The sequence below is a fragment of the Lacerta agilis genome, chromosome 2 (genome assembly GCF_009819535.1).
Source record: "Lacerta agilis isolate rLacAgi1 chromosome 2, rLacAgi1.pri, whole genome shotgun sequence".
Classification (NCBI taxonomy): Eukaryota; Metazoa; Chordata; class Lepidosauria; order Squamata; family Lacertidae; genus Lacerta; species Lacerta agilis.
The window spans coordinates 81,791,752-81,819,551 of record NC_046313.1 but is presented as its reverse complement, the minus strand read 5'-3'; the positions used below and the strand labels follow the sequence as shown (position 1 = coordinate 81,819,551).

The window sequence follows — 27,800 nt, the reverse complement described above, 5'->3', positions numbered from 1 at the left end:
ACTATTCTGTTGGATCATTTATAATGGAACACCTGAGTGGTGCTGCCAGGAGGAGCTTAAAAAATCTGGGGCATGGGCATATCACCACAAATTTAAATGAGTTTATTTAGATGTATAGCTACGAATTTAGAATATGAATGTCCGAAGCGGCAAGCCAACTAATTTCCCATCTAAACCACCTTTGATAAATTCTTTAATTTGTATCCTTCCCCCAATCAGTTCCTTTTCAATTCAGCAGTGCCCAGCTAATTTTCCAATAGATCTTGTTTCAAATCAGTTCAGTGCCCCTCTTCAGGTATCTGCATTCATTACCCCTGAATCATATCTCAATAAATGCACTTTGATTTACTCCCCCAAATAATCTACCAAGTAGTTCAGATCACCTCCCAGTTCAATTTCCCCCTAATTGCCTGAGAAGCACTCAGGCAACCCACACTCCATGGGCACCTCCAAAAAGCACAATCCTTTTTTCCAGCTCCAAACATGGTACAGGGCAGAGATAATTCCTGGGATTGTGCTGTGGGTTCTATGGTGCTCCATGTGCTTCAGAAGCACAGCATGAGAACAAGTCCTAACCTTATCTCTAGGACACTTGCAGCTTGCCAGGGGATGGAGGGGCAGAATACTAGCTATGAGTGTGACAAGTGGGACTGTGGACCCCCAATTTACACCAAGCCCCGATTAATGCATTGTTTCTGGAGGATGTAATGTCATCACATCAACCTGCTGAGAGCTTGGATACCATTCGTGATAAAAATCACCGAAGACTGGCATTTGCTCTGACCTGCCACTGAATTTCACACTCAGCAGTTGTAATTCATGTGATTTATGGAGGTATGGTTATAGCCAAATCAATGGGTTCTATCTCAGTAAATGGCAGTGGCAACACTGTTTTATTCCAATAGTCATAGGATGGCAACAAAGAGCAAACCTGAAGGCTACCAAAAAAAAAAAAAAGCCAAGATACATCTTGGAACTACAAATAAATGAGGTACCATAATTTTCATTTCGTTATTGATCGGGTTCTTCTTTAACTCTGGAAAAAAACAAATAGTGCAAAAATGTAAGAACACATATACACAGCCTCTATCATGAGAGAAAGGATACCTTAATTTATGTCAAAGTTCATTTATTTTACAGACAAAAATATACATTACTCTATTTTTAATCTCTGTTCCAACATCACATGGTACATGCCGTGTGTACACACCCAGGGACACACAAACATTTGTCTGCTCATGGACAATACTGTGTGCTCGACAGGGAGGCATTTTTATATATATACACACAGAGATCACAAGGCTTGTGAGGAGGCAGTTCCTTCACTTAGTGCAGATACTCCTCAGCAGCAAAGTACAATGTGGGATGTACAGAGGAAGTGCTTAAAATGTCAGTGAAAAGGGGGCAGGGACCATTCTGTCATGGAAGATCTGATCACAGCTCACTGATTGGCCAGCATTTGATATAGATTGTTAATACAGTAAACACAGTAACTCAAATACAGCCTCATCCTGATTCACATCACCAAAGGAGCCCATGTTCAGGTGGTTTTTTTTTAATTCGATCGACTAGGTGTACAGCACACTTTTTATACGAAACTTCTAGGGGATCCATGAAAATTACAAAACATGTTCGTTTCCAAGGGTCCCTACTTTGGCTGGTTAGCAGTATTTAACCATCATGCAGAGAGCACCTATAATTCCAGCTGAGTACATATTTTTTTTTGGGGGGGGAGGGCAGCATTAATTGTATGACATCACTGTCTTATATGACATCTTCGCCAGCATTTGCCCTGCAGCCAATTGGGATTGCCTTTCTCGCCTTTCACAGAAGGCCAAGAAGCTACGGCACCAGCCACGCATGTTATTTCAAGACTGGATAACATTAAGGTCACATCACAGCTCCCACGACTGCCTCTTTGTCGAATTTGGGGCATCGTATGTTGCGGTATGACTAGCGCCATAAGCATTACGGAAGCCTAAACTACACAGTATATTTGTTACCTCCATGGTGAGATGTCTATGCAGCTAACAGCAGCAAGTCTAAATGAATGACTGTGTCATCAAATTCAAGCAACACTCAGAAAAGGCTAACCTGGGCGGTAGACAAAAACTAAAGGCAAAGTGCGGGCCTCTACCACAACAATTCTTGATTTGCATTCACAACTCATCCAAAACAGAGATATAATTAAACATGTATTTCCTTAAAAAGTAGTTTTAAAAGTCTTAAAAGTGAAGTCAAGGATCTTGTTGCCTTTTAAATCCTGATGTGGCTTGGCAGCAGGAAAATCACAAACAGCGCAAGTTTCAAGCCATGAGGAGGAAGGGATGTTTTATCAACAAGGAGAAGAAAGCTGAGTAGTTTTTCCTGCTTGCACCTCCATTCTAGAGAGGTTTACTTGAAAGCATGTCCTATTAATTCCAAAGCAACTTTCCTCCAAGGTTGTGTGCTTATATGCCTTGGTCATCTGCACCTTGCACATTGGGTGCTAAAATCAATCCCAAAATGGTAGCAGCAAATGAAAGTAAAGAAACATCCGTGCATTTTTCAGGTGTTCTTGCTTTCTCAGCCTTAGAATTTGGGATTTTATTGACTGTAACTACATTTGCCTCCTGATCAACCAGGCAAATGTTCCAGCATTTCACACAAGGGTAAGTGTTCCCATTTTTGCATTTAATAATAAAAACATGAAAATGAGAAAACACTGATTCCAATGTAAGCTATGCACACAAAATGCACGTGCTTCAAAAGCAGTTTTTTAACATTTTCCAATTCTCCCATTCTGTCTTACAAGGTGAAGCCAACTTCCTGCATTAGAATGGGTCTGCCTCCTGCAAAGAACACCCTCACTATTCCTAAAGGATAAACCAGGCACAGGCAAACTCGGCCCTCCATATGTTTTGGGACTACAACTCCCATCATCCCTAGCTAACAGGACCAGTGATCAGGGATGATGGGAGTTGTAGTCCCAAAACATCTGGAGGGCCGAGTTTGCCTATGCCTGGGATAAACCTCCTTCACTGCTGACCTTGGAAGACCCTGAAGATCAGCTACTACCACCACTGTAAGGGAAACAGCCAGCTATGTCTTTGGCGTGATGTTCTCTTCAGTGCAGAAGAGATTAATGAACCTCATGGTAAGTTCAAGGAAGTATCACCTGGTCTTAAAGGTATACTGGACAGAGCTTGAATCCAAGGCACAGAGCCCAACAGCCCTCCTTCACACTAGACATTGTACCCTGTATTCCACTTTGGTGCCATCCCAAGCATCACTCATAATTTCTCTCACACAGACTACCAGAATCATTTCCCATTCATCTTCTGCCTTGCCCTATCCCATGGACCACTTTTTTGGAACTGCCCATTTGAACCACAATTCTCAACACCCCGCCTCTACTCCTCCTCAGGACCCATTTACTCTAAGTTCTGCTACTATCACATAAGCAGATCCTCGTTCTATAAGCTCTTTGCTTGGCTAAGTTTTCGTTCTAAAAACTCAGACCGTATACAGTGTATGCAACTCACAGCTCCTTCTCAGCCAGTCACAGTAGTTTAGTTGCACAGCAACAAGTTCCACCAAGACATTTCCCAGCTGGCTGCTTTTCTGCCCTCTTCTTGGAAAGTCAGCATATATATATACTACAATGCACACACACAAGCAAACACACAAGCAAACACACACACACACACACGATCCCAGATTCCCTGTGAAGAATTCTGGAAACATCCAGCAGTTCATTCGTAAGTGTTCTTTCTGTCAGGAAGCCTGTGGAGTTCTCTCACCCTACAATTCCCACCAAACTGCAGCCATTGAATGTGTGGGGAGCAGCCCCACCTTCCTCTAGTTCTTGGAAGCCAAAAAATAAAAATAAAAATAGAATGCAAATAATGTATTATATAGCTATCTATATATAACGCTATACAAGAGCAGCCAAGACTTCCTAGCTGCGTGTGTGGCTTATCATCAAGAAAATGTTGCGGTCATGTCCAACCATGTGCACATGGAACGCTCAAGGAAACAAAGATTCAGCATTTAGAAGCTGATCTGGTTTGTTCTCCTACGAAGGTAAGAGCCATTGTCCTGGGAAGACTGATTTTTATGCTCCGTTCAAGATTTAATTTTTAAAAAAAGAGGGTGAGGGACTTGAAGGAAAGAGAAGGCGACACACTGAAGCGTCCCAAAAGGGGAACTGGTGATGGAGCTGCAAGGCTGAAAGAGAGACCCATCCTTCCAAAGGATCGCCTTTAGGAGTTGATGGCTTTCCAGCGGTCACTGTCAATGCTGTTGATGCTGCCCACGTGGTAAGGCATGGAAGCAACGTCATCCAAGTACGCTGCAGTGTCGATCTGAGTGCTGGAGTAAAAGCTGGAATCCAGGCCTTCTTTCTTGGCCACACCATAGGCATGCGGGAGGTGCACATCAACATCCTCGGGCTCATCCACCTGGCATTTGTAGGAGAAGAGGATCTTTGGCTCGGACCTGGAAATTATTAAAGGGGAAATTGTTTTCAAAAGAGTTACTTTCTTGAAACACAGGAAGCTGCCTGATACCGAGTCAGAACACTGGTCCGTGTAGCTCAGTACTGTCTGCCCTGACCGGCATTCCATGTCAAGCACCTGAAACCTCCTGTATGCACAGCAGATGCTTTGCTCCAAGCACAACTCCCTCCATCCCATTTCCCAGTAAAGAAGGTTCAATTCAGAACATGGCAGATGGTTCCCAAAATAAAAAAGCAGTCAGCAATGCTGTTCTTTTAGTTCAGGCCGTTATCATCTGGAGGAATCCATAAGTAAACGCAGCCCAAGATATACTGTCAGGTTTGTCTATGATTGGCCATTACCTCTTCCCTTTGTTCTCTTACCCTATCCTACACTGCCTGACCTTGGATTGAAAACTCTGTGGATTAAGACCCAACCTTTTGCTCTACTTCATCCACAATGATGGGACTCAAAAGAAGAAAAGCAGGGCAAGTAAGAACAGCAAGAGCCACTGTGTTCAAAAATTAGTCATGACACCTAAATGCTTTTAGGAGGTATGAAAGGTAGGTATGGGGGCTTATTTGTGTGTGTCTCTCATTCATTCTCTCTCTCATATATACAGTGCTTTTTTTCTATAAAAAATTGTTTAGGGGTACTCTCATTTTGACTCAAGAAAATCACCATTTTATAGTTCAAATCGGGGAAAATAAATATAGTAAATGGACAACAGTACAAAGATTCAAAAAATGTTTAGGGGTATGCATACCCCTGCGTCCTCCCTCCCCGAAAAAAGCACTGCGTATATATCTACCCACCCACCCACCCCCACACACGGTCAGTTCCATTTGGAATCAGTGATGAAGGAAGTTAGAAATAAAACAAGTCATTTTTGAACATGCACAATTTGATGTTGGTATTTGGGAGACTATTTGTTTACTGCTTGTTACAGCTTTGCTGCTTTTGTATCAAATATAAAATGTGAGGTGGCTAGTTCCTCACAAGTTACGGTTGAAATCCATCTGAATTAATTGCAGCAACTGTTCCTCAATTAGAATGGGTATTTCCACTGCATGGCCACACGGTGGCACTCAAAACTGAAAAAAATTAGTCAGAACAGTAAAAAGGGAAGTGGTTACTCAAAAGGAATGCAACTCCTGAGCTGCAAATTTAGGCCAGCGTTCCCCAACCTGGTGCCCTTCAGATGTTTTGAACTACAACCCCATCAGCATGGCCTATGGTCAGGGAAGATGGGGGCTGTAGTCCAATAACATCTGGAAGGCAATAAGTTCAGGAAGGCTGGTTTACACGCTTTGCTCAACTGCTGGGCAACCTATTTAAGCCCCTTCTTAAAACTCAAGAGCATTAAAAAAGGGGGGGGGGAGGACCTATCTACCTAATACAAGTTTGGCCTCCACAGCATTTCACATTAATCATTTTGTCACTAATCCAGAAAAAAACTCTAACAGTAGCTCAGAATTTAATGAGGCTTTGCGCAGATATTAGGAGTCTAATCTTCCCGAATCCCTGTGATGAAGTCAAATACCATCTTCATTTCACAGATGGAAAAACAAGAGCCACTGAATTTATTTTTTAAAAAAAATCATAACAAAGCACACAGAGAAAATGTGTGGAAGAGTTAGGATGAGAGAGTCTTTGTAGGCCTCACCTGAGACCACCCAGTTCTGAGTCTTTCTGGCCTAGATGTGAGGAGAACCAGCCTACTGCCTCGTTGCACTTTATACCATTTTATACTTTTACTGCCGTTTTACTTCTATTTTAATTATGTTATTAATCCTGAAGGTCACCCTGGGCATTTTCGTTGTGGTTACTTACTGTTTATTTAAAGGCTGAAGTTTGTTTTGCTGTAAAATAATTGCATTAATATCCCAGTGGGAGGCAAGTATTGTGCTTCAAAGTGACCTTTGCTAGCTGTACCTACATGATTTAAAGCTCTGAAATGCTCTCCATAGGGAGGCCCGCCTAGCACTTATATTGAGGTTCTTTCAACCCCAGGCCCTTTTGTTTCCTCACACTTTTAAACTTAAATAGTCTCAATCTGCTGTTATAGAATTGTTGCTTTTGTCCATCTTAAAACTTTTTCTTCTTATTGTTGTTGTTGTTGTAAAATGCCCTGGGACTGTGCTGCAGGCTACAACCTTGGATGCTCACCCAAAGAAACTTTTCAGGAACGCCACATAAATGAGCGGAGCAAAGAAGCTGAAATAGAGGAAGGTGGTGGCATCAACACAGCTGTCAAGACAGAAGAGAGAGACACAAGTCATTTGGAATCTGTTCCTGGCCATCCAGATGTTTTTGGACTACAGATTATTATCATCATTATTATATAATAATAATTATATGTATTATATAATAAATATAATTATATAATTATTAAGACATTTTCTACACTGCTTAATATATACAGTCGTAACTTGGTTGTCAAATGGAATCCGTTCCAGAAGTCTGTTCGACTTCTGAAAATGTTCAACAACCAAGGAACAGCTTCCGATTGGCTGCAGGAGCTTCCTGCACTCAATTGGAAGCCATGGAAGCCACGTTGGAAGTTTGGCTTCCAAAAAACATTTGCAAACCAAAACACTCACTTCAAGGTTTGCGGCATTCGGAAGCCAAAATGGATGAGTGCCAAGGCGTTCGACAACCAAGGTACAGCTGTACCTATATTTACTCGAATGTAACGCGGACCTTTCTTGGCCAAATTACATTGCGAAAATTAGATTTGAAGTGCATTAGATTTGATGGCGCCAGCAAATACTTTGTTGGTTTCGTTTTGAAAATTGAGGTGCACGTTAGATTCAATGGTGCATTAGATTCACACAAATACGATGAATAATATCTCTAAGCAGTGTACAGAAAATTAAAACCAATGTTACAAAAATGCACAATAAAATCATTAATGCAGACTTACTAATAAACATATATAGATATCAGTTCCCTCTCCTTCTGACACAAATCCCCTTCCACACCTCTCAGTCACCTGGCTCTTACCCAGGACTCCCCCCATTCTCTCTGGTTCTCACCCAGGGCCCAAACAAACTCACAGACCAACCACAAAAAATTCACAACAAAGAGGGTTCCTGGAACCTGCTGACAACACCCTAGTCTCTCACTCCAGGGGTTCATCCAGACTTCCTTTTGCACTGCATTTCTCAGCACAGGTCTGTCCATTAAGGCATCGTGTCTGAGTGCTTTTTCTTTCTGCCCTTTTATGAGCCTTTTTTTCTTTCCATCCTTTGGACCCCCTTGGAAGTACTTTCCCCTGAAAACCTGCTTTTTTCTGCCCAGCCTTGGGACCAATGGATTGAGCTTCCTCACGCTGCCCACAGCTGTATCCCCATTCGGCTGCTCTTCACACACCTGGTTCCCAGCTGCAGCAGGTTTGGTCTGGTGAACATCCCAGGGGGTCCAAAGGCTGGCAAACAGGACACTCCGCCCATTTGCACTTCCTTCCTTGATCTCTGCACAGCTCTTCTCTTCCAGCTGTTTTACTGTCCCATGGCAGGGCTTGCTTTTATGATTGATGGGGCTTCCTCAGGCTGTCCATGCAGCTGTGTCCCTTGGTAGGAAGGCACCAAGGTTGATAGAACTTCCTTCTTCTGTACAAGGACCCATAATTATCATTCTCACAAGGGAACAGGGAAAGTTAGAATGTACTCACCACCAGTGGTGACTCCCACCAAGAAAAGCAGTTCCCTACCCCACCCCTGAAGCTGTTCCTCCCTGGAGTAGAGGCAAGCAGAAGGCTACTCTGAGCAACTGTGTCCTATTGACTCCTTTAAAAAGAAAAGGATCAAAAGCAGGGAAAGAGATGCAGGAAATAAGGCCTAAGAGTTGGACCAGAACAACCACCCCCAATTCACTAAGCAGGATGCACTCCCTTCCCTGCTGCCATCCCCATTGGAGAGAGGAAATGTCAGGAGATAGGCATTGAGTGGGTATTTCTCAAGGAGTAATGAGATCACCAGTCTCAGGAGGAATATCCAGAAAGGCATCTGGAGGCAGATTTGGTACAGTGGAGGGAAACACAGCACGATGGGTGCTGCGGAGCAAGTCTGCTTTGGTTCAAATGTGTTTGAAGCTCTTTGAGCTTCCTTCTCAAAGGACTCGGGGATAGCACCAGGAAAATGTTGAGCAGAGCTATCTAGACACAGGGATACGTACCATAATCCTTCTATGATACCTGCACAGAGCAGACCACTACCAATACCCTGCACCAGGTTCAGCACAGCAAGAATCCCAGCATAGATATAGAAACTCTTCCTTGCTGAAAAAGAGAGGCAAAGACACTGGGGTCAAATGTAATCACTGGTACTTCCTACACTACAAACCGTTTGGTGGAAAAGCCACTTTGGAGACCCGGGGGAAAAAACAGTATTACAGGGAGAAGAAAGATGCTCGAGAACTACTTATTCCAGAACGGTCTCCAGCGATGGCCATTCCACCTAGCCATTATGTAACTTAAGCAAACCCTCCACTCTCCCCTCTTCCTAACAGGTGCCTATTACAGGGGTGGGGAACCTTTTTCAGGCTGAGGGCCAAATTTCCTTCCGCACAACTTTCCAGGCGCAGGCGGAACTAGAGGCAAAAGCAGGCAGAGCAGCTAATGTAAATCTCCCATAGGCCAGTTTCTAGACACACCGTCACACGCCCCTCTGTCCTCTATACAGGCATTATCAGAATTCAAGGGCACATTCCAGCCAGGCAAAAACAAGGAGGTGCAAAGCAGGGCTGGTGAAAGGTGTGGTTGGAGGGTGGGTGTGGCCAGAGAAGAATCCTGTGGGCTAGAGAGAGAAGCCTGGAGGGCCGCATTTGGCCCCCACATATGAGTTTCCCCACCCTAGTCATAAGCTGTTGAATTCACTCCCACTATATGTAGAGAGGGTCACCAACCTAGATGACTTTAAAAGGGGGGAATGGACAAATTCATGGAAGATATGGCTATCCATGGCTACCAGTCAGGATGGCTACGTTGCAGATCCACTCTTGGAGGCAGCATGCCTCTGAATCGGGAGAGAGGAGTTGCTTACAGGCTTCTCAGGGGCACCTTGATGGTCAATTGTTGACCATCAATTGCTACCTCTTTGTGGGAATGAATTCCACAGCTTAGCTATGCGAAGAAGGACTTTCTTTTGTCTAGTTACAGGTGGGTAGCCGTGTTGGTCTGCCATAGTCGAAACAAAATAGAAAATTCTTTCCAGTAGCACCTTAGAGACCAACTGAGTTTGTTCTTGGTATGAGCTTTCATGTGCATGGTATCTGAAGAAGTGTTCATGCACACGAAAGCTCATACCAAGAACAAACTCAGTTGGTCTCTAAGGTGCTACTGGAAAGAATTTTCTATTTTGTTTCTTTTGTCTGTCCTGAATCTTCCAAGTGGCTTGGCTTTTACTGACTGCAAGAGAAAAATCACACTGGTTTGAAAGGGAGAGGCAAGTCACTTACAAGGCAGGGAAATACGATCTTTCAAGGGAGTTTTTGGAAGCATCACCACCATTGAATAAACCTGTTAAGGAAGAAAGCAGCAGGTGAGTTGCAGGGCCAAGAGGTTGCTGAAGGCGGGTGGTGGAAAACAGGAGCGACCCTGGCTTTCATTTCTGTGTTTAGAAGATGTCAGGAAGCACAGTGAAATAAAGAGAATGGAAAAACATCAAGGAAGAACCGCCTGTGTTTTAAACTCATGTTATTCAGATCAAGCAAAATGGATATTTATCACACTTACCAGAAAGAAGAAACAGGAGCTTGCAAGCCAAAAATGCCTTCCTCCATGACCATAGATATTGAAGTCTTCTGCAGAGAGCCTGGCATCAGGATAACTGATCTCCAGAGTTCCCTGAAAGATTGGTGGGGAACAGTGCAAGGGGGTCATCAGGACATGAACTGCTTACAATGGTGCCTCTGTTTCCTGCATGAGAAGCTGAGGAAAAGGCACTCGGCCTCACTTGGAAGCCAGCCCTTTCCATCGTCACACAACAAGATCTCCTATCCAGTCCAGAAATTGTGATTTTGCAGAGGATAACAAATTGCTCTAACTGCAGGAGGAAAGATGTGCCAGATGCTCTTAGGATTTAGCTCTGAGCCTGAGAGTGGAGGCAGGTTACAAAAAAATGGCACCTTTCCTCCTCTCGTGGCTTCCTGCCAACCGACTGGTGCTATCCCTATCCCTCTCCCTCTCCCACATGCTTAATGCCTGACCTAAAACTTCTGTCAACTACCCTCTTGATCTACATGGTACCTCCCACATCCCAATGCACTACACAGCAGCCCATTACGTCCAAAGGCATAGCTGAGAGATCAGCAACTTTGGGTGCCTCCTCTCCTTGAACTGTTCTACCTCAGCTGACCATTAGAAGAACTTGCAACTAAGAACCTGTACTTGAGTTTGCTTATTTCCTCATCCCTCCCAACCCATTTTCCTTTTGTGTTGTGCCTTTTCAGATTGTAAGTCTGAGGGAAGGGACTTTCTCCACAAGCTGCTCTAGGAGCCTTTTTTTGCCTGAAGAGCAGGATTAAAACCAACCAACCAACCAAACAAACAAACATGTAAATAAATACATAACATAACAAAACTCACATGCAGTACCTATCAGTTCACTGCATCTGTTTTTTTAAGAAGATGCCTGAAGAGTGGACAATGATGTTCCTGTTTAATACTGGGGCTTCCCAAACCAAAACAAGGCATAATGCTACCACTATAGAAAAGGAGAACATGCTTAAACTTAACAAATGCTGCACTGTTCAGAGTGAGTCACTACAATGAGCTGTTAAAAGTAACTCAGAACCTCTTGAGGAGCAGCTGCTTTCAGTTCAAGAGGAAACAGTTGAATTGAATTTGCCTGACTCTGTGCAACTGTCCTGTTTCACCAACACTTACCTGGGTGACAGAGTAGGCCAATGACAGCACCGTGGTGATAGCCAATACCCGCTTAACACTGGATTTGCTCTCCAAACGACCTGAATGGGGTGGGAAGCATACCAGGGGTCATTTCTTTGACAATAGAAAATGGCTGGTCTTCTGTCAGGTGACTAAAGGCTAGAAATATACTTGCCTGCTCCTGAACAGCCTATGCATGCTGGGGAATGCCGTTAGGAGTTAACCAGCATAAAAGACCAATCATGCAACAGGCCATGTACATCTAAGATTCTGCTGTAAACCTGAGGTTTTTGACGTCAGACCCGACATCCTGGGCGAGAATCTGATGCAAGGACTCAAGACCTCATCTAGGGGTCTCGCCTATGTTCGAGGTCCTGTCTAATGCCATTTCTGTCCAAGTTGCGACAGACCAACAAAGCCAGATTTCTTTTAAGAGAAAGGCAAAACCTCTCGACTGAGGTTGCAGTTGAGAGTAAAACTTGTGCCCTGAGAACTAGGAGCCACTTAAAATATGCTGCACCATAGGAAGGTGGGCTGGGAAGCTTAAAGAAAGAAATAGTCCCAGTCTGAGAAACAGTGGCTGCTTTGCATGCAGAAGATTCTCAGTTTCTCCAGGGAGGATCATGAAGGAAGGGTAGGATTTTAGTAGAATAAAATACAGTGGAGGAAATTTCATTGAATTATTTAATAGATTTGTTTGTTTTAAAAGTCACGAAATGGGACATATGCACACAAAAATACAGAGGAGTGAAAATCTTTAATAAAAATAATTAAAATAAAAAATAAAAATACAGAGGAGTTGTATCCACTGGTGAGAGCTATTATTGAATAGATGCTTACAAACACCTGCTTCATGGGTGCTGGGGAAATGAGATACCTTCATCACAGAAAGGCTGCCTTGAGGAAATGCAACTGAATCCTATGCAACAAATGGGTAACAACTGCACCTTTAACACTGGAAACTGGGTTGGAAATGCCCTTGTTATTATTTTTTTTTAATGCATCAAGCGTCCTTTCTTCACTCAGACAAAAGTACCCTATTGTGTACACAGTGAAAGCAGATGGAGGGTGTAAATAAGTGGCCTACAATAAATGCAAGCTTTCGCCTCCAGCACGAGCATTACATGTATCCGGCTGAAGTCCCATTTGTGCTTGATAAGATTTGCTTTTTCCTACCGAAAGCAGGGCACGTTCACCACGCTCCAATGGTCTCGTCAAGGGAAAAGGTCAAGTGCACCAAGCAACACTAAGGAGGAATCCTTACCAAATGCAAGGCCCAGAATCACCATGCTCAGCTCAATAGCCAGAAGGAAGAATCTTGTGATTTCCCACAGGATCTAGAAAAGACAGTACATGCCACAAAATCAAGATCAAGGAGGAAACTGAATCAGTCCTAAAAGAGAAGCTTGCCCAGAGGTTTTCGTCCCATCGTTCCTTCCATCAGAAGTTCCTTCCATCCATGAAAATAAAAAAATACCATCCTAACATCTCCCTCACTAGCTAATGCACGGTGCTCACTTGAATTTTCAGAATTAGTTGCATCTCAGGCTACGAGTCTTACACAACTGTTTATACGTTCGGCATTGTGCACAAAATCTCAACTATCTTGTTACTTCATCGCAGGGGGTTTCATCCTTTCACTCCATTCCAATCATCCTGTTCCCTCTGTTGTTCCAATCCAGAGCCCAACTGACCTCACTCCAAAACCATGCTGGCTTCAAGGGCTGTAGATTACAACTACTGTCTGTCCCCAGTTTGTCAACACTGACCCTTGGCACAGCCTATCTCAAGTGTTCTGATTGGTCCAAATGCTTAGTGCTCTTTTGGACACCAAATCTAACCCAGATGCATAAGGTGTACTTAAGTGGCACAGGTAATGTCTCCTTGCAACCAGGTGCACAGCACTTGTAGGAACAATCCCCTGGCATAAGAAAGCACCCTGGGAGATAGGCCTCAAGTTACTTCTCAACAGCAAATGCTCATCTTGGCATCAATACATCTAGTTAAGGGCCATCATTCTTGTTGCGATTGACTCTGCTGTTCTTGATTTTCCTAAATGAAGAGCCACATTGTTTTATACAAATCCTGAGACTGGCTGTCTCGATGTAAATGCAACCAAATATGGCTTGCAAAAAAGAAAGAAATGCAAAACTGAAAAACAGTTAGACAATAAAAACATTTGTTGGAGTAGGATTAGAGACCAGAAAGGGATTTAGCATTGAGCCAAGCATGGAAGGATGGCAGGGCCAAAAGTCAATACCATTCAAAGAGTTAAAAGAGAACCACACCCTCCAATCTACCAGACAGCCAGGTGCAAAATAGTGGTTCAGGTGAGGGTGGGGGAGGAGCAGCCAAGGTACATTTAGAATGAAGGAACAGGATGTCTCTGAGCACATGCTCAGTCCAAGATTTTGTTCTCAGGGACTGAACTAAGCTCACAGTCCTTTCACCCAAAACTCCACTTCGGGTTTTCCCCTCAAGATTTCTTTGTTTGAGCAGCCTAATTTTGGGGGCCGAGGAGGGGAGAGATAGAAGAAGCCTTTTCCTTGTTGCTATTGTTGAACAACTGGGGCATCAGAAACCCTTGCTGGTCCACCACAAAACACCAAAATATGGGGAGGAGTGCAGGGGGTTGCACAAGCAGGCCTTGCTCCTTGCACGCGTACCCCAGTTAGCGGTACAATGAATTCCACCCATTATTGTAACTGATGACTAAATGGAGCTCAAATCTTTTTGCATTCCTGCCCCAGAAAAGGTGAAGAAAGTGTCAAAGCCACCCTTGCCTCTGGTATCAAACCCACACTCACCTTGTCAGTAACCGTAGCGGCAGTGGAAGCGCTGACTGTCATGGAGACAACCGCTCGAGCAATCCCAACCACAGCTACCACAAACACCTAGAAGACAATGGCAATTGTTACACATTAAGGCAGAAGAGAAAATGCCTGATGGGCTTCAGGGATGGGAAACCAATCAACAAGGTCCCCCTGTAACATTTTTTTTTTTTGTAACAGGATGAGTTACAGAGGAATTGAAGAAAAAGAGGGGGAAATAGTTTCCCCTCTTTTTAAGGCTGAGAAGGAACAAGTTACTTCAGCCAGGTCACCTCAGCAAAGAAATGCTAGAGAATTTGCCATGCAAGACCTACAGCAGAAATGGGGAACCTGAGGCTCTCCAGATGTTACTGCACAGCCAGTGATCAGGGGTGACGTGAGTTGGAAGTCTGGAAATATCTGGACTAAAGGTTTTCAAGGCTTGAAACATTGATCCTTATTATCTCCTCCATTCTCTGATTTTAGTATCATAATCACTTCATATTCTATTGGTGCCTGCCTGGTGAAAGTAGAATTTTAAATAAACAGGCAGCCAACACCACAGGATATCAATTAAGGAGCCTCAGATCTGGGAAAGACTCCACAATTTACTTGCTGAAGCAGCGGCAGCGGGAGTAGGGGGTGGGGAACACAGTTAAAAATGCTTAAGGCAGGAAATCAGCTCAGAAGATTCTGAAATATAACGTCTTTCAAAATCCTTGGCACAGGCACATTAGGGATACTGTACACAGTTTCCAGTTCTAGCAGGAAAAGATGCAAAACATGTCAATACACTAACTGGTTATCCTACCTCAAATGAAGCAGAGTTGTATTCCCTAGCTTTAGCATATTTTGTTTAAAATAAATGACCTGCAAGGAGCTACACTAATTTTTGCCAGCATTTGTTCAGCTCAGTGCTACATGCAATGTACAACGCTACAACCCTATCACTACTGGCCACAAAACTTGGCATTTTGAAACGCTAAACTTCATTTAACAACAACACTTCAGCCCCTTCAGGAAATATTGATTTTTCTATTGTTTGAAGTGTGTCATATTCAGAAGCCTCCTTACGACTAATATTAGAAACACAAATATTCATTGTCTCCCTTTTCCAGAGGTCACATATATTCTAATCTGCTACATGCTGGGCTTTATACAGCTAACGTATGTTAATCCCACTGACAGATGCTGTAAGGAGACTGGGACCAGAAGGCGAGAGTAAACAGGACTTCAGATGCCACACTCAACACCACCACACAATGATTTCAGCAAGACTGAACCAGGTTTTAGCACCACCTTGCAGATATCCTCTTAGCCTGCCGAGAAATGTGAAGGAGCATCTGTAGTACTGTATTTGTCAGTGGATGTCCTGTATTCTAGCAGCCCTCTGGGACAGTTCTCTGTACATCCTGTTACCACCCTCCTATGCTGCATCTGTAAAATATATCTACTTCCTCTCCAAGATAAAGCTCCTGAAATAACCAGTTTCTTTCCTGCCTTTGTAAATATTATTTAACGTACTTCGGAGCCAAGCAGTGTTATTGCCACTGCACTTTGCACCAACCCCAATATGGCAGGAGCCTCCACTTACAACAGAACAAAAAACAAACATGGATTCATTACATTATTCCCTCAAGTGTGCCCTGTGGGATGCAATGTACCCAGAACTGCTATTTGCATAGGGGAAGGCCTCAAATGTAAGATGCTCAACCTAACGTTGTAGGGCTTGTTACACTGCAGGCAGAAAGATTTATCCCCTGCTACTTCAAACATTTCAGCCCTCAGGGGAAGGGTACTGGTTTTTGTAAAAGTAACAACCATTGTACACGCTTTCAATATGTGCACGATCACGAACATCACCACAACCCAGAAGCAGCCGGAAAAAGGGGTGGGGCAGGGGTGGAATGGGGCAGGGTTATGCTGGCTCTGCCGACACACACAGGGGTCAGGAACGTTAACTCCCATGGAAAATGCTTGTTGCCTGTAGTTATAGACCGGTCAACATTCACACTATACTTTTGAGAGCATCGGCACCAGAAGGTCCAAACCCAGGCATGGGAAGACAGGAGTGTATGCCTGAGAAAACAATGTCACTGTTTGGCTCTGAAGCAAAGAGCTTCTTGAGAGCTATGACTCTCTGCAGGAGAAAGGGCTCTTACAGCAGACTCAAACACCTGCAGCTGGTCTGGGAGCATATCAGGCTTCATTTGCAGGTAGGTAGCCGTGTTGGTCTGCCATAGTCAAAACAAAATAAAAAAATAAAAAATTCCTTCCAGTAGCACCTTAGAGACCAACTAAGTTTGTTCTTGGTATGAGCTTTCACATGCACACGAAAGCTCATACCAAGAACAAACTTAGTTGGTCTCTAAGGTGCTACTGGAAGGAATTTTTTATTTTTTATTTTGTTTAGGCTTCATTTGCAGTCTGTCAAGTTCACAGCTGTAACGTCCCCGAAGACCTCATCCACCAACCTCGCTCAGCTTGTTCAGGTCAGCCACCTTGGCCTCAAGGGGGAAAAAACAAACAACTTGTTTCTGGAGAGCCGGGAACTCCCTACACTGAGGCCATACCCATGACTTCTGCACAACAGACAGTCATACATCTGACAATGCAACACACAAGGAAGCCTGCGCAGGACATGACATATTTTTTAAAACAAAAACAAAACCCCACAACCTCCAACTTCCTCTATTGCCAGCATGCTGCACTCTGCACCCATCTCCTGCTCCCAGCCTAAGAGTTAGCCCAGGCTGAGTCACCCATTGGCAGAAATCATGGCACCACCATGTGCCGCCCAGGGCTGCTGCCACAACCCTCTGCCTCCTGTGAACACGCAGTTCCCTTCCTTCCTCACTCCTTTCAGAAGAAGCCCTTTTGCTCATGCAGTAACTGAGAAGCGGCAATGAAAGTGGAAGTGGGTACAAATGACAGCACAGTATTTAAAAACAAGCAGAGTTTTTGTTTTGTTTTTTTAAACCAACAACAACCCACAACGCACACGCACACTAGGCTGGAGGAGGCAATCTCCACAGAGATACTGATAATCAGCAGGCTTAAAGCATAAGGAGACATTCTCCTCCTCACACATCTGCTTTTTCAGAACTCCTTACAACTATTGTTCATAAATGGCTTCAAGTCCGCCCCCCCCAAAGGAAGTAATTATGAAAATACAATGAAATAAATAAAATAAAATAAAAGTCTAACCACTGCTAGATCCTGACATAGAACCCTTCCTTTAACTCTGTCTCTAATCCTCTTTCAAATACATTTCTGTGGACAACTGCTGCATTGGGTGGGTGGGTGGGTGGGTGGGCTGGGACTGCTGTCAATGAGTGGCTCAGGGTGGGCTAAGCTGTTGGGAGGGAGGACGGACTTTAGAGGCAGCAGAGACAGAAGCAGCAGCTACCCCTCACTCCACCCTAAGGAGAGGATTCATTTGAACACATTCCTGATTCTAAAACACAACAATGCCCTTTAAATGGAGAGAGGTGTAGGCAAAAAGGGGAAATGGATTACAGTATTCTTCCTCACCCCACGAGCCCTCTCTTGAACAATGAGCAAGAAGGGCAGGAGGTGCTGGGTACTGGACAGAGCAAGAAGGCAGGTAAACAGGAGAAGGTTTCAGATCACCCAGCCAGATACATCAGCACATGTGTCCAGTAACACCTGGAGGGCCACAGGTTGCCTATTCCTGTTCCAGAATTGCAGCTTGTATTGTGGAAGCACCCCGATGCACAGATTTTCCCCGGGGTGTCATCAGTGACCATGCCGCTAGGTTCATGAGCTTAAGGGAGGCAAGACCACGTGGGCCAATTTCCCACTGACCTGCTTTTAAAAAAAACTAAAACAGAAAGACCTGTACTCACCAGTATGTAAAAGGTGGTGAAGATGGGACTGGAGGTGGCGTGGATTTTGGCCTTGGCAGAGGGCAGCTTCCAGAGCAGAAACGCAAAGAAAAGCACATTGGGAACCAGCAGCAGAAGGTCCCAGTAACGGACCCTAGAAATAAGGCACAAAGGGTAAAACAGTTTTTAAAATACAGTTTTTAAAATGCAGGAAGTGGAGGAAGGAGGAGAAGAGAAAGAGGAAGAGGAAGAAGAAGAAAAGAAGAAGAAAAGAAGAAGAAAAAGAAGAAGAAGAAGAAGAAGAAGAAGAAGAAGAAGAAGAAGAAGAAGAAGAAGAAGAAAAGCCACACATGCCTACACAAAACAGCATCTCACCTGGATGTCCCAATGTCTTCATACAACAACAACAAGCACTTGTGTGGCACAGTAATGTTGACGTCAGCCCGTGCAGTTGTCAGGGGTGCAGAAGTTACATTATCCAACGCCGCCACTAATGTGGTAGAAGGTGGGTAGGTGGCATTGTCATACGTGGAGAACCTCACTAGAGGTGTCACTATAGAAGACATCCTGCCACAGCTCTGGGGGGAAAGAAAGTGAGAGAAAAGGGCAGCATCACCATTAGGGAATGGATACACACACATCAAAAGGGCACTCTTCATGGGGAAAGTCACAGTTAGAATGCCTCTTGCCTATTCCAATCCTCTATTATTTAAGTAAACCCTCATTTTGGGTCCCAGAATCTAGGGGAGAAGGCACCATTTATTACCTAATTGTGCTCCTTTTCCTGTAGTAAATCAAGTTTGCAGCCTGGCTCTATTTTAGATTTAGCCTTGTCCTGAGCTGCTCAAGTAGGAAGTAGCAGCAACACCAAGTACTTTACACACACAAATGGAGGCAAGAGCCTCAAAATTATCATCCAGACCCGTAACCTCTTGGGACAGACTATTACAAAGCATTCTATGTGGCCCTACCATTGGAAGTGTGTATTCAGAAACCTGAGGTGCTGAGGAAGGCTGCCTCCTCTGCTTTTTTTTGTTCATTTATTATGACAAAAAAACCTTCAGTTTGTGGTTCAGAGGCAACGCTGCTCATTTCCCATTGTTAGCACACAGTACTAAATAGTTAGGGAGGTAGAAACATATGAGAAGCTTGCTTATGTAAAACCCATCTATGGGTCCAGCTAGCTCAGAATTTCCTACACTGGCAGAAAATGGCTCCCCAGGGTTTCTGCCAGGGGACATTCCTAGTTCTACTTGGAGATGCCAGGGGTTGAACCTGGGACCTTCTGCATGCATAGCAGACGATCAGAGTTTTATTGGAAGCTTCTAGATGTGTTGGCCAGGGTTTTCTCCCTGCGTACTCCCAATTATCACTTCTGCAAAACATGACATACTACAAGTTAGGACATATTATCATGCCACTCAGCTTTCTAGGCTCTAAAAATTTGTTACCAAGAATGCTCTATAAAGCCACCACAGCATGCATTTGTTGAAGGCCCACAGTGCTAGAATGCAGCCAAGTAGCATCGGAAATGCCTTCAGGTTTTTTTTTGTTTTTTTAAGCTTAACAGCTAATTATCTCCCCATCTCCTGCCAAAATGAAGTCACCACCAGACAGCTCTGAAACAGGTGCTCTAGATTTGCTTCGGGAGCTGTGAGCTTCAGCATGGTCAACAGCCAAGGATGATGAGAACTGTAGTTCAGCATCATCCAGAGGACCAAATGTTCTCCACCCATGCCTTAGGAGCAAAGCCTTTTCTTAAGACAAGTTTTATCCGTTTTAATAAAGCATCAAAAATAATGATTACGCCTTTACAGATGTCACGCCAATTTAAATATATTTCAGTCATTAATGGGAAAATACATTTCCTTCGCCCAGAAATGATAGTATTTTACTTAAAGCGTATAATTATAACCGTCCTCTTTTAAATTATGAAGGGAAAAAGGCTCCCATTCAAAATCTTGGTAGCAAATAACCTAAACAATGGCCAATCATTACCTCACATAATCTACTGACCATAATTGTGCTCTTTCCAGGCTGTAAATATTTAACATACTGCTAGACAATGCGTAGGCCACACTTAAACCTATAGGCAGGCACATGTAAGACTATTTTTTTCTCTACATAGAAAGGGCTGTAGCTCAGGGACAGAGAACATGCTTGGCATGCTGATTGTCCCAGGTTCAGTCTCCGACATCTCCAGTTAGTGCAGGGAAATATTTCTGCCTGAAACCCTGGAGAACCACTGCCAATCAGTGTTTGTCAATGTTTTGAACTACAACTCCCATCAGTCAACCTGGTGTCAACAACTCTGAGCTAGGTGGGCCAGTGGCCTGACACAGCACCCTTAGTTCAGACATACATATCACAGCTTTGTGGCAAGTGTAGTGACTATTGTTTTCCGTCTGTGTGTGTACACACACACAGAGAGAGAGAGAGAGAGAGAGAGTGTGCTTTTTTCTAAAAATATATTTGGGGTACTCTTATTTTCCTACTCATATTGAAATACTGCCCCTCAATGAGGCCAAACTTAGATTCACAAAATGTTTAGGGATATGCGTACCCCTGCATACCCCCCAAAATAAGCACTATATATGTGTGTGTGCAGGTCTGTGTATGATTGATCCTGGCTTGTTCCAAATCTAGGGGCCAGTTCCCTGGTTTGGACAAAACATGAAACTATGGTCATTTTTTTGGACTTCCTGACATCCCACCAATAAAGGAAGAGGTGCACAAAGAAGAATTGCACAAGCACCAAGTCTCGTGCATATCTCTGCTTATTAAATCTAGATGTGTGTGTTCATATTGGGCTGCCTAGTATAAGGCAACTTGTATGTGCCCACGACTGTGCTGTAAGTGAAGGTAAAAACCAAGCCTTGAGCAGATAGAGCTGTGGTAGAATACAGGATCTCTGGCTGAACAAACACAAAGAAGCCTTACCCAAGAGAACTACTCCTCTTGCAATCGGCTCCTTTAGACAAATAAACTTTGTCCTGTGTCTGCAGTTCACACCGCAGCCCTTGTAGGGACAGAGACTGAAGGGCACTCCTCAAGCACATTATAACAATCAGTCATGTAGGACCAAACAGCACATGCAAGCTTGTTTTTTAGAGTGAAAAGAAACACTGGTGTTGAAAATCAGAAACAAAGGAGTAAGTTTTGACTATGTTTTTCAGTTAAATCTATATGAAATACAGTGATTATGCATGTGGAACTTGTTAACTTCAATTAGAGCTAGACTCTAATGTTTGTACATTTGTTTTTACTGTAAAGTTGACTCCTTACAAGGCAGTCTGGGAGCTTGCTGGAAAGCAGGATACAACCTTCTGGCATAAGTAAATACAGATTAGAATAGCCCTCTTATCCTGGGACCCTCCAGAACTCCCATCAACCCTGACAATTGCCTATCTTGGCTGGACTAATGGGAGTTATCTGGAAGATACCAGGTTGCAGAAGGCTGAACTAGAATGCTGGCTTGTATGTTTTTGTTTTTTTTATAAAGAGATACAGGGAGAGAATTGCTTCCCTGTCCAAGACTAGTATATCTGTTGCAAACTATGACCTTTTGCACTAGGCACCATGTAATACAGGTAAATCTGCAAAATACTTCCTGAATCCCTGTTGAACTCAATAGGACCTAATTCTGTATATAGGATTTTACTGTTAAAGGGTGTAACATATTGCAGGCTATGCTTCTACCAGCAACAATAATCTCTTTCTCCTCCTTGTCAACCATCTTTCTTTTAAAAAAATAAAATATTGAGGCTTGAATGAAGTTCTATAAAATTTGAAAGCTAGCTTAGAGCTTTTTGATGTTTTGGTTGATCCTAATGAAAAGTATTCCAGTATACCATACACATACCTAGATCAATAAGTTGCTTGCGTTCTCTACATGCATCCTTCAGCAGTATTTCCAATGTATCTCCTCTATTCTACAAACCAATACATCCTTTGCCCTCCAAAAGACACATGCACTTTAATCAAAACAAATGAGAGCTTCCACAGCTAGCTTCCAGGAACCTGAACTCAAGCCTAGCTGAAATAAATGTAATCTGCTCTATAAACTCTTGCCTCATCTCAGTTCATAGATGCTGTATATTTCAAACAACGCACTGGAACCGCTTTTCAAAATGCAGCACTCTGCACGTGCTCAGTAACGTTCTCACAGTTGTACTTCACATGCTCCACAGCTAAGCCCTGGCCCACAAATCAGATTCCATATCCATCATCTGACAAAAACTGGGTCCTGGAGAGTTTACAAAATATTCAAAAACTAATCTAATCCTCGCAGAGTCTATTAGAATTTGAGTCTCGGAATGCTGGGAAACATTTCGTTCTCTATACTTCCATAGTTGGAGTAATTTAAATGACACAGTTAACAGAGTTAAGTTTCCTGGACTGAAAAACTTATTCTGAGAACTACAACAAATCTTTGTTTTAAGAGACTGCATTTTTCACTAACTTATCAGCACTCTCCAAATAAACAGAGAGAGAGCAAGACTTATCTAGCCAAGACATTCTTGCCACACCCTCTCATATTTACGTTCTCATTTTACCGAAGGACAAGCTTGTGAGAGTAGGGTTTTCAACGGCACTACAATAAAACATCTGTTCAGTTCATTTATGCCACCAGAACCTTAAATTTGGGTCAAGATTTTATGGGCTGTAAAAAGAAGCGGCAATGGACAAGCAGTGAGTTTCATCTTCCACCCTAACATTACCACAACAGTGACCTTTAACTGGACTCACTTCACATCTTCTCTTAGCCCAGGTAACTACTGTAACTGCATTGCTTCCCAAGCACATACAGGGACAGCAAATATATGTATGAAAAGGTAGCAGTAGAAGCTGTTAGGCTGCTGAAAGTCTTAACTTTTTTTTTTTTTGGTAAACAGCACAGAACTAGAACTCAAGGGGTGTAATTCAGCTGTTGATAATAGGAACATACACAGTACTCAGAAGTCATATTGGGAGCAGTGGTGTTTTACTCCATAATACATGCATTTAGGATTGTAGCTTTAAAGACTAGTTTTGATATACCATTTTAGAAGTGTTGTAGTATTTAGGCACTTTAAGACTGATTGTAAGCACAATTGCTCAGTCAGAACTCAAGTACCCTGTTGGCTCTGCTAGAATTATTTCAAAGTATAGGAATTCAAGAACTGGATCAGTGTGCATATTCTATTGTCTGTCAGTGAAATCAGGCGGGCACCAACATTATACACAGCTTTTGCAAAATCTCATCCTGAATATACCAGGTCACATTTTCCAGATGCAAAATCCACAAAGTAAAATGCACCGTGCATAAGCTCTCATGCTTGTCACATATGCTAAGTGTTGGCAAACAACTTGTCATGCCTTAAAGCCTCAGCTTTATCTCCTCTAAGAGACACGTGCCAAGCACCCTCTTGAGCAATAACTTGCTTAGAGGATTTGCCTTAATAATTAAGAATACCTTTAGCTTGATTACAATGAAACCAGCACCATGAAACACTCGCAGTCAACAACTTTAATCATGGCATATGTCATGTTATGAGCTCTCTCTCTCTCTCTCTCTCTTTAACAGAGGTGTCATTATCACTGAACTTCCTGTCACACAGGACACTGGTAAGTGAGCTTTAAACTAGCCAGAGTAACAACATTTGGTCTGGACTGGTCAGAGTTGAACCTGGCATTGGAAGCCCAGTATCCTACCACTTTAAGCAGGCATGGCTCCCCCACCCCACCCCCCGCAAAAAAATAATAATCATCCTGGGAGCTGTAGTTAAGAGTTTTGAGAGTCATTAGGAGACCCCTATTTTCCTCACAGAACTACAATTATCAGAGTAGTTTAGCAGTCAATTCCTCTTCCTATGGAAGTCTGAGAATTATAGCTGTGAAGGGAAGTGTTCTCCTAACCACTCTTGGCACCCTTAACTACAGTTCCCAGGATTCTTTGGAACTTAAGCACTGACTGTTTAAAGTGGTATGATATTTATGATATTGTTTTAATTGTACAGTGCAAATGGGGTCAGAGTGAGACAGCCATCTCGGATGGCAAATGCTTGGGGACAGGGAATGGTAGCGAAGCATTTGTAGGACATAGCTGTGTGCACTATGCAGCCTTCTCAGGTGTAAAGCAGGATGTTGTTACATCAACAATTTTGGAGTACGATTCAACTGTCAGTACACTGGAATGTAGAAAGTGGAGTATTATGTTCTACGGTTACACCCAAGATAAGCAGGTAATAAAATTCTTTATTTTACCGAGGTTGAGTTGTGGAATTTATTGCTGGGATGACATTCTGCATAATTTGACACTGTTGCTCCGTATTGTATGCTACTGTGTATTATTACTATGCATTGCTTATTATTATGAATTGTATTTATATAGCCGTTTAATTTTTTTGCATGGATATTATGCTATGTGCACGCATATTATGCTATGCGTATGTGCACACACGCGAGAGAGAGAAAGCGTGTCATTTCAGCAACAGATCATTCACAATGATACCAATATGCAGCAGGAGTTGAAAGTAGGAACACATCAGTTCAAAAACCAAAGGTAACTATGGATCTGTGACTGACAGTCCTTGCAATGTCAGAGGACTGAACAGCACATCATTATGCTGGGTTACTTATAGATTTTAACCACACAGTCTTTATCATCATAGCGCATCATGCTAACAACGGTGTCTCTTATCTCCCTTATTTAAAGACATCCTCTGTGTGCACTGACACACCACCAAACTTTCCGAAAGGCTCACTTCTGAAATACATAGGCAATGTGCTCAGTGATTATATCGTTAACATTTGATTATTAGGTGTTTATACCAAAACCCCAGTTAACAGAAAACCCATGAAGAGCCCAATCAGGATTTACTATACACACAAGCTACCAGAAGTTACCAGTTATAAAACAGTTGAGTATGGATACAAATCGGTAGTCACAGAGGGCGATGGGAGTTTTCTAATAGGGAAACGGCACCAAGCAAACAAGCTCGGAGGGTGCAGGAAGCGGCAGTCATCCCCTTTATGTCCGAGGCCCACGACTGACAGTAAAGGGGCCTTGGGCTGAGTGGTGGAAACAAACCCTCCGTGCCGTCGCCCTATTTAAGGAAAGAGAGCACGCGCGCAGCCCGATACCATTAGGAAAAGGAAACTACCATATGGATCAAAACCAACGATAGGGGATACTAAGAAGGAAGAGGAGAGCTGAATGCTGAAGAACGATCCTGCGACTGTTTTAAAGAGGCAAACAAACATATGCCGATCCCATTCCATTAGTTCTGGAAAGGGGGGGGGGCGGGGAGGGTGCATTTAAGGATCCCACATCTGACACATAAGTGCCAGAGACTCGTGGCTACTAGATCGAGGGGAGGAGAAGACACGGCATCTTAAAACGGGGCAGCAGAAAAAGGAGCCGCGATGCTTCGCTTTTCCGTGCCAGGAGGGCAGCAATTGGAGACTCACGCCAATGGAGCCTGCCCATCACTACACGGGGAATAATAACCGTGCCCGGGTGATCCCCGCTCCCCCATATGGGACCACCGGGGATGCTCTTCGGAAGGTGGTGGTGGGGAAGATTCCTCCTACCTTGTCTGTCTCCTTCTCTTCCCCCTTCTCTCCAGCCGGAGGAGAAGCCGCTCGCTGCCCGCAGCCTCCTGGTTACACCCGCCCGCTGGCAGAGGGAGGAAGAGGAGGCGGCCTCTCCCGCTTTCCCTCGGGCCGGTGGCTCATTCCCGGGACTTCGGCCCGGCCATCCCCGAAGCCACCTAGATCCCGTCCCAGGTCCAAAAAAGGGGAGGAGGCTGCCTGAGTGTAAAGGGCGGGCGGGCAGGGGGGGGCGTCGCTAGCGCACCGTGCGAAGCTACAGCCGCAAAACGCCCAACCCGCCACTTCCCCGCGCTCTGAGCCGTCGCGGTGGGCCTTGCAGCCCGCCCGGATTTAGCAGCCTCTTCCAGCTGAAGGGGAGAAGGCGAACAGTTCCCTGCGGGAGAGGAAAAGGCAAATAAACTCTTCGACCGTCACTTCGTGAGGGAGAATTGAGCGTCGTTCCCTAAGCCTCATGGTCTTCAGCCAATCGCGAAGCGTCTAAGTAAAGAAGCTGTACTCAAAAGCGAAACAAAAGGGCCGAAGGAGCCAATGAGCAAAGCGAAGGGGCGGGGGCAGAGGGCAGGACGCGAAAGGTCTTAAAGGAGCGTATTGCTTGACAGCTAAGCAGCGAGGAAGCGCGGGGTGGGAACCCTTTGAAAGAATTAATATCCATTTGGCAACGTCCGTTCGTAAATAGCACAAAATGCGGTCCTACGTGTTTCAAAGGACTCTCGTCTCCTAAAACAATTCACTCTTACCGACCTTTAAACCACTTTGACAATGTAAGAGCTAATCTGCATTGACAGAGCAATTCTGTGGGTGTTTCAAATAAAAAAATCTAATCTGTGGGTGTTTACTTGGAACTATGTCTTACTTTGTTCATTAAGACACACTCTCAGGTCAACGTACATAGGATTTTAGCTGGGGTGATCTTGCATATACATTCTACAAAATATCTGGGTACCTTCATACCGCTGGTGGGGATTTTGCAGTCATTGCTATTTTGCTTTTTCAGATAGTGTGTTCGTTGGCTCACTTGCTTGAGTAGTAGGAAGTATTGCAGGACACCCTGTACTTTGGACTATATCAGCTGATCAGTAAACAAGCTGGCATGTCATGTGAATGATCCTATCCTCAGACGAGTTCCTTAAATGTTACAGTTCTGCAAGAGAAAAGCAAAGCAAAAAGGCATCGGCCGAAGTTAAACATTTAAATAATGCCATTATTTATTTATTTATTTATTTGTTCATTTATTTATTTATTTATTTATTTATTGCATAAGTAATCCATGGAGATGATTGACGGTACAAAAAAGAGTGGCAGAGAGAGAAAGGTCAGGGAAGCTAATGGCTGCGCTCCTAAGTAAATTTGCTTGGCAGTAAGCCTAACTCAAAAGTTGGCACCTGTCCGTTGTGTAATGGGACAGAGTTGTAATGGTGTTGCCACATTAAAGGTCCGATTCTTACCGGGAACTGGCTTCATTGATGAGATAGATAGTATGTGCTGGAGGTTTTAGTTGGGTATTTAAAGGGTCAGCAATGTCTGAGAGATCCATTATAAGGCTTCGTAGATCATTATCATTCAGCATCATGAACTTAGGTACAGTATCTAACACATCATGCGTTTAAAGGATTAATCACCGCCCCTGGATCCTTGGAACTAAAGTTTTCCCCTCACAAAGCTGCAGTTCCCAGCACCCTTAACAAACTACAGTTCCCAGGACTTATGGGCGTATGTGTGTGTGTGCTTTAAGTGTATGGTGTGCACGTATCCTTAGTCTGGGAACTAATCGGCAGCAAATCTTTTGGCAGGGGTGTAACATGCCGGTGAGAACTATGAGATTCTGCCCCAGCGAGCAGCCAAGGCCCCTGTATTTTGAACTAGCTATAAACAAAGTTCATGAACAGGGTGTTCCCCACATAAACTTCCAACGGATTAAAAAGTGGAAAAGAATGGGAAGTCACAGAACGCGCTACTGGCTGCTTCCTCCTTCAATTCGCCATATAGGGCGAATGGGAAACGAGTTTTTAGACCCAGCCGAGGAAACATCTTGATGAGGGAATGTCCCATATTAACGGAACCATCACCCCAGGCCCAGCATCTCCATTTCCTCCTCCTCCTGCCGGCCTAAACCATGTGTTAGGGAGCACTTAATCTTATTAAAACCAATTAATTTAACCCTCTGCACAAGGACAACCCA

The 27,800-nt window shown here is 43.8% G+C and overlaps 1 protein-coding gene across 1 annotated transcript; it reads right to left on the bottom strand.

Moving 5' to 3' along the window:
• Window positions 1–1,112: 1,112 nt before the first annotated feature.
• On the bottom strand, window positions 1,113–25,805 carry TPRA1 (transmembrane protein adipocyte associated 1). Its single transcript, XM_033141058.1, has 11 exons — window positions 25,601–25,805; window positions 18,401–18,603; window positions 18,047–18,179; window positions 14,175–14,261; window positions 12,632–12,704; window positions 11,368–11,447; window positions 10,216–10,326; window positions 9,939–9,999; window positions 8,658–8,760; window positions 6,648–6,728; window positions 1,113–4,479 (listed from the first exon to the last, which is right to left on the bottom strand). The coding sequence occupies exons 2-11, from the start codon at window positions 18,589–18,591 to the stop codon at window positions 4,245–4,247; spliced, it is 1,155 nt and encodes a 384-aa protein (XP_032996949.1). The 5' UTR covers window positions 18,592–18,603; window positions 25,601–25,805; the 3' UTR covers window positions 1,113–4,244.
• Window positions 25,806–27,800: the final 1,995 nt, after the last annotated feature.

Excerpts from the sequence above, each read along its gene's own strand:
- TPRA1 (XM_033141058.1), bottom strand. The coding sequence starts at position 18,591 with ATGTCTTCTATAGTGACACCTCTAGTGAGGTTCTCCACGTATGACAAT. Across the intron at positions 14,262-18,046 it reads TCACCACCTTTTACATACTG|GTGTTTGTGGTAGCTGTGGT; the intron begins GTGAGTACAGGT and ends ATTGTCTTCTAG. Across the intron at positions 6,729-8,657 it reads GGTATCATAGAAGGATTATG|CTGTGTTGATGCCACCACCT; the intron begins GTACGTATCCCT and ends CTGTCTTGACAG.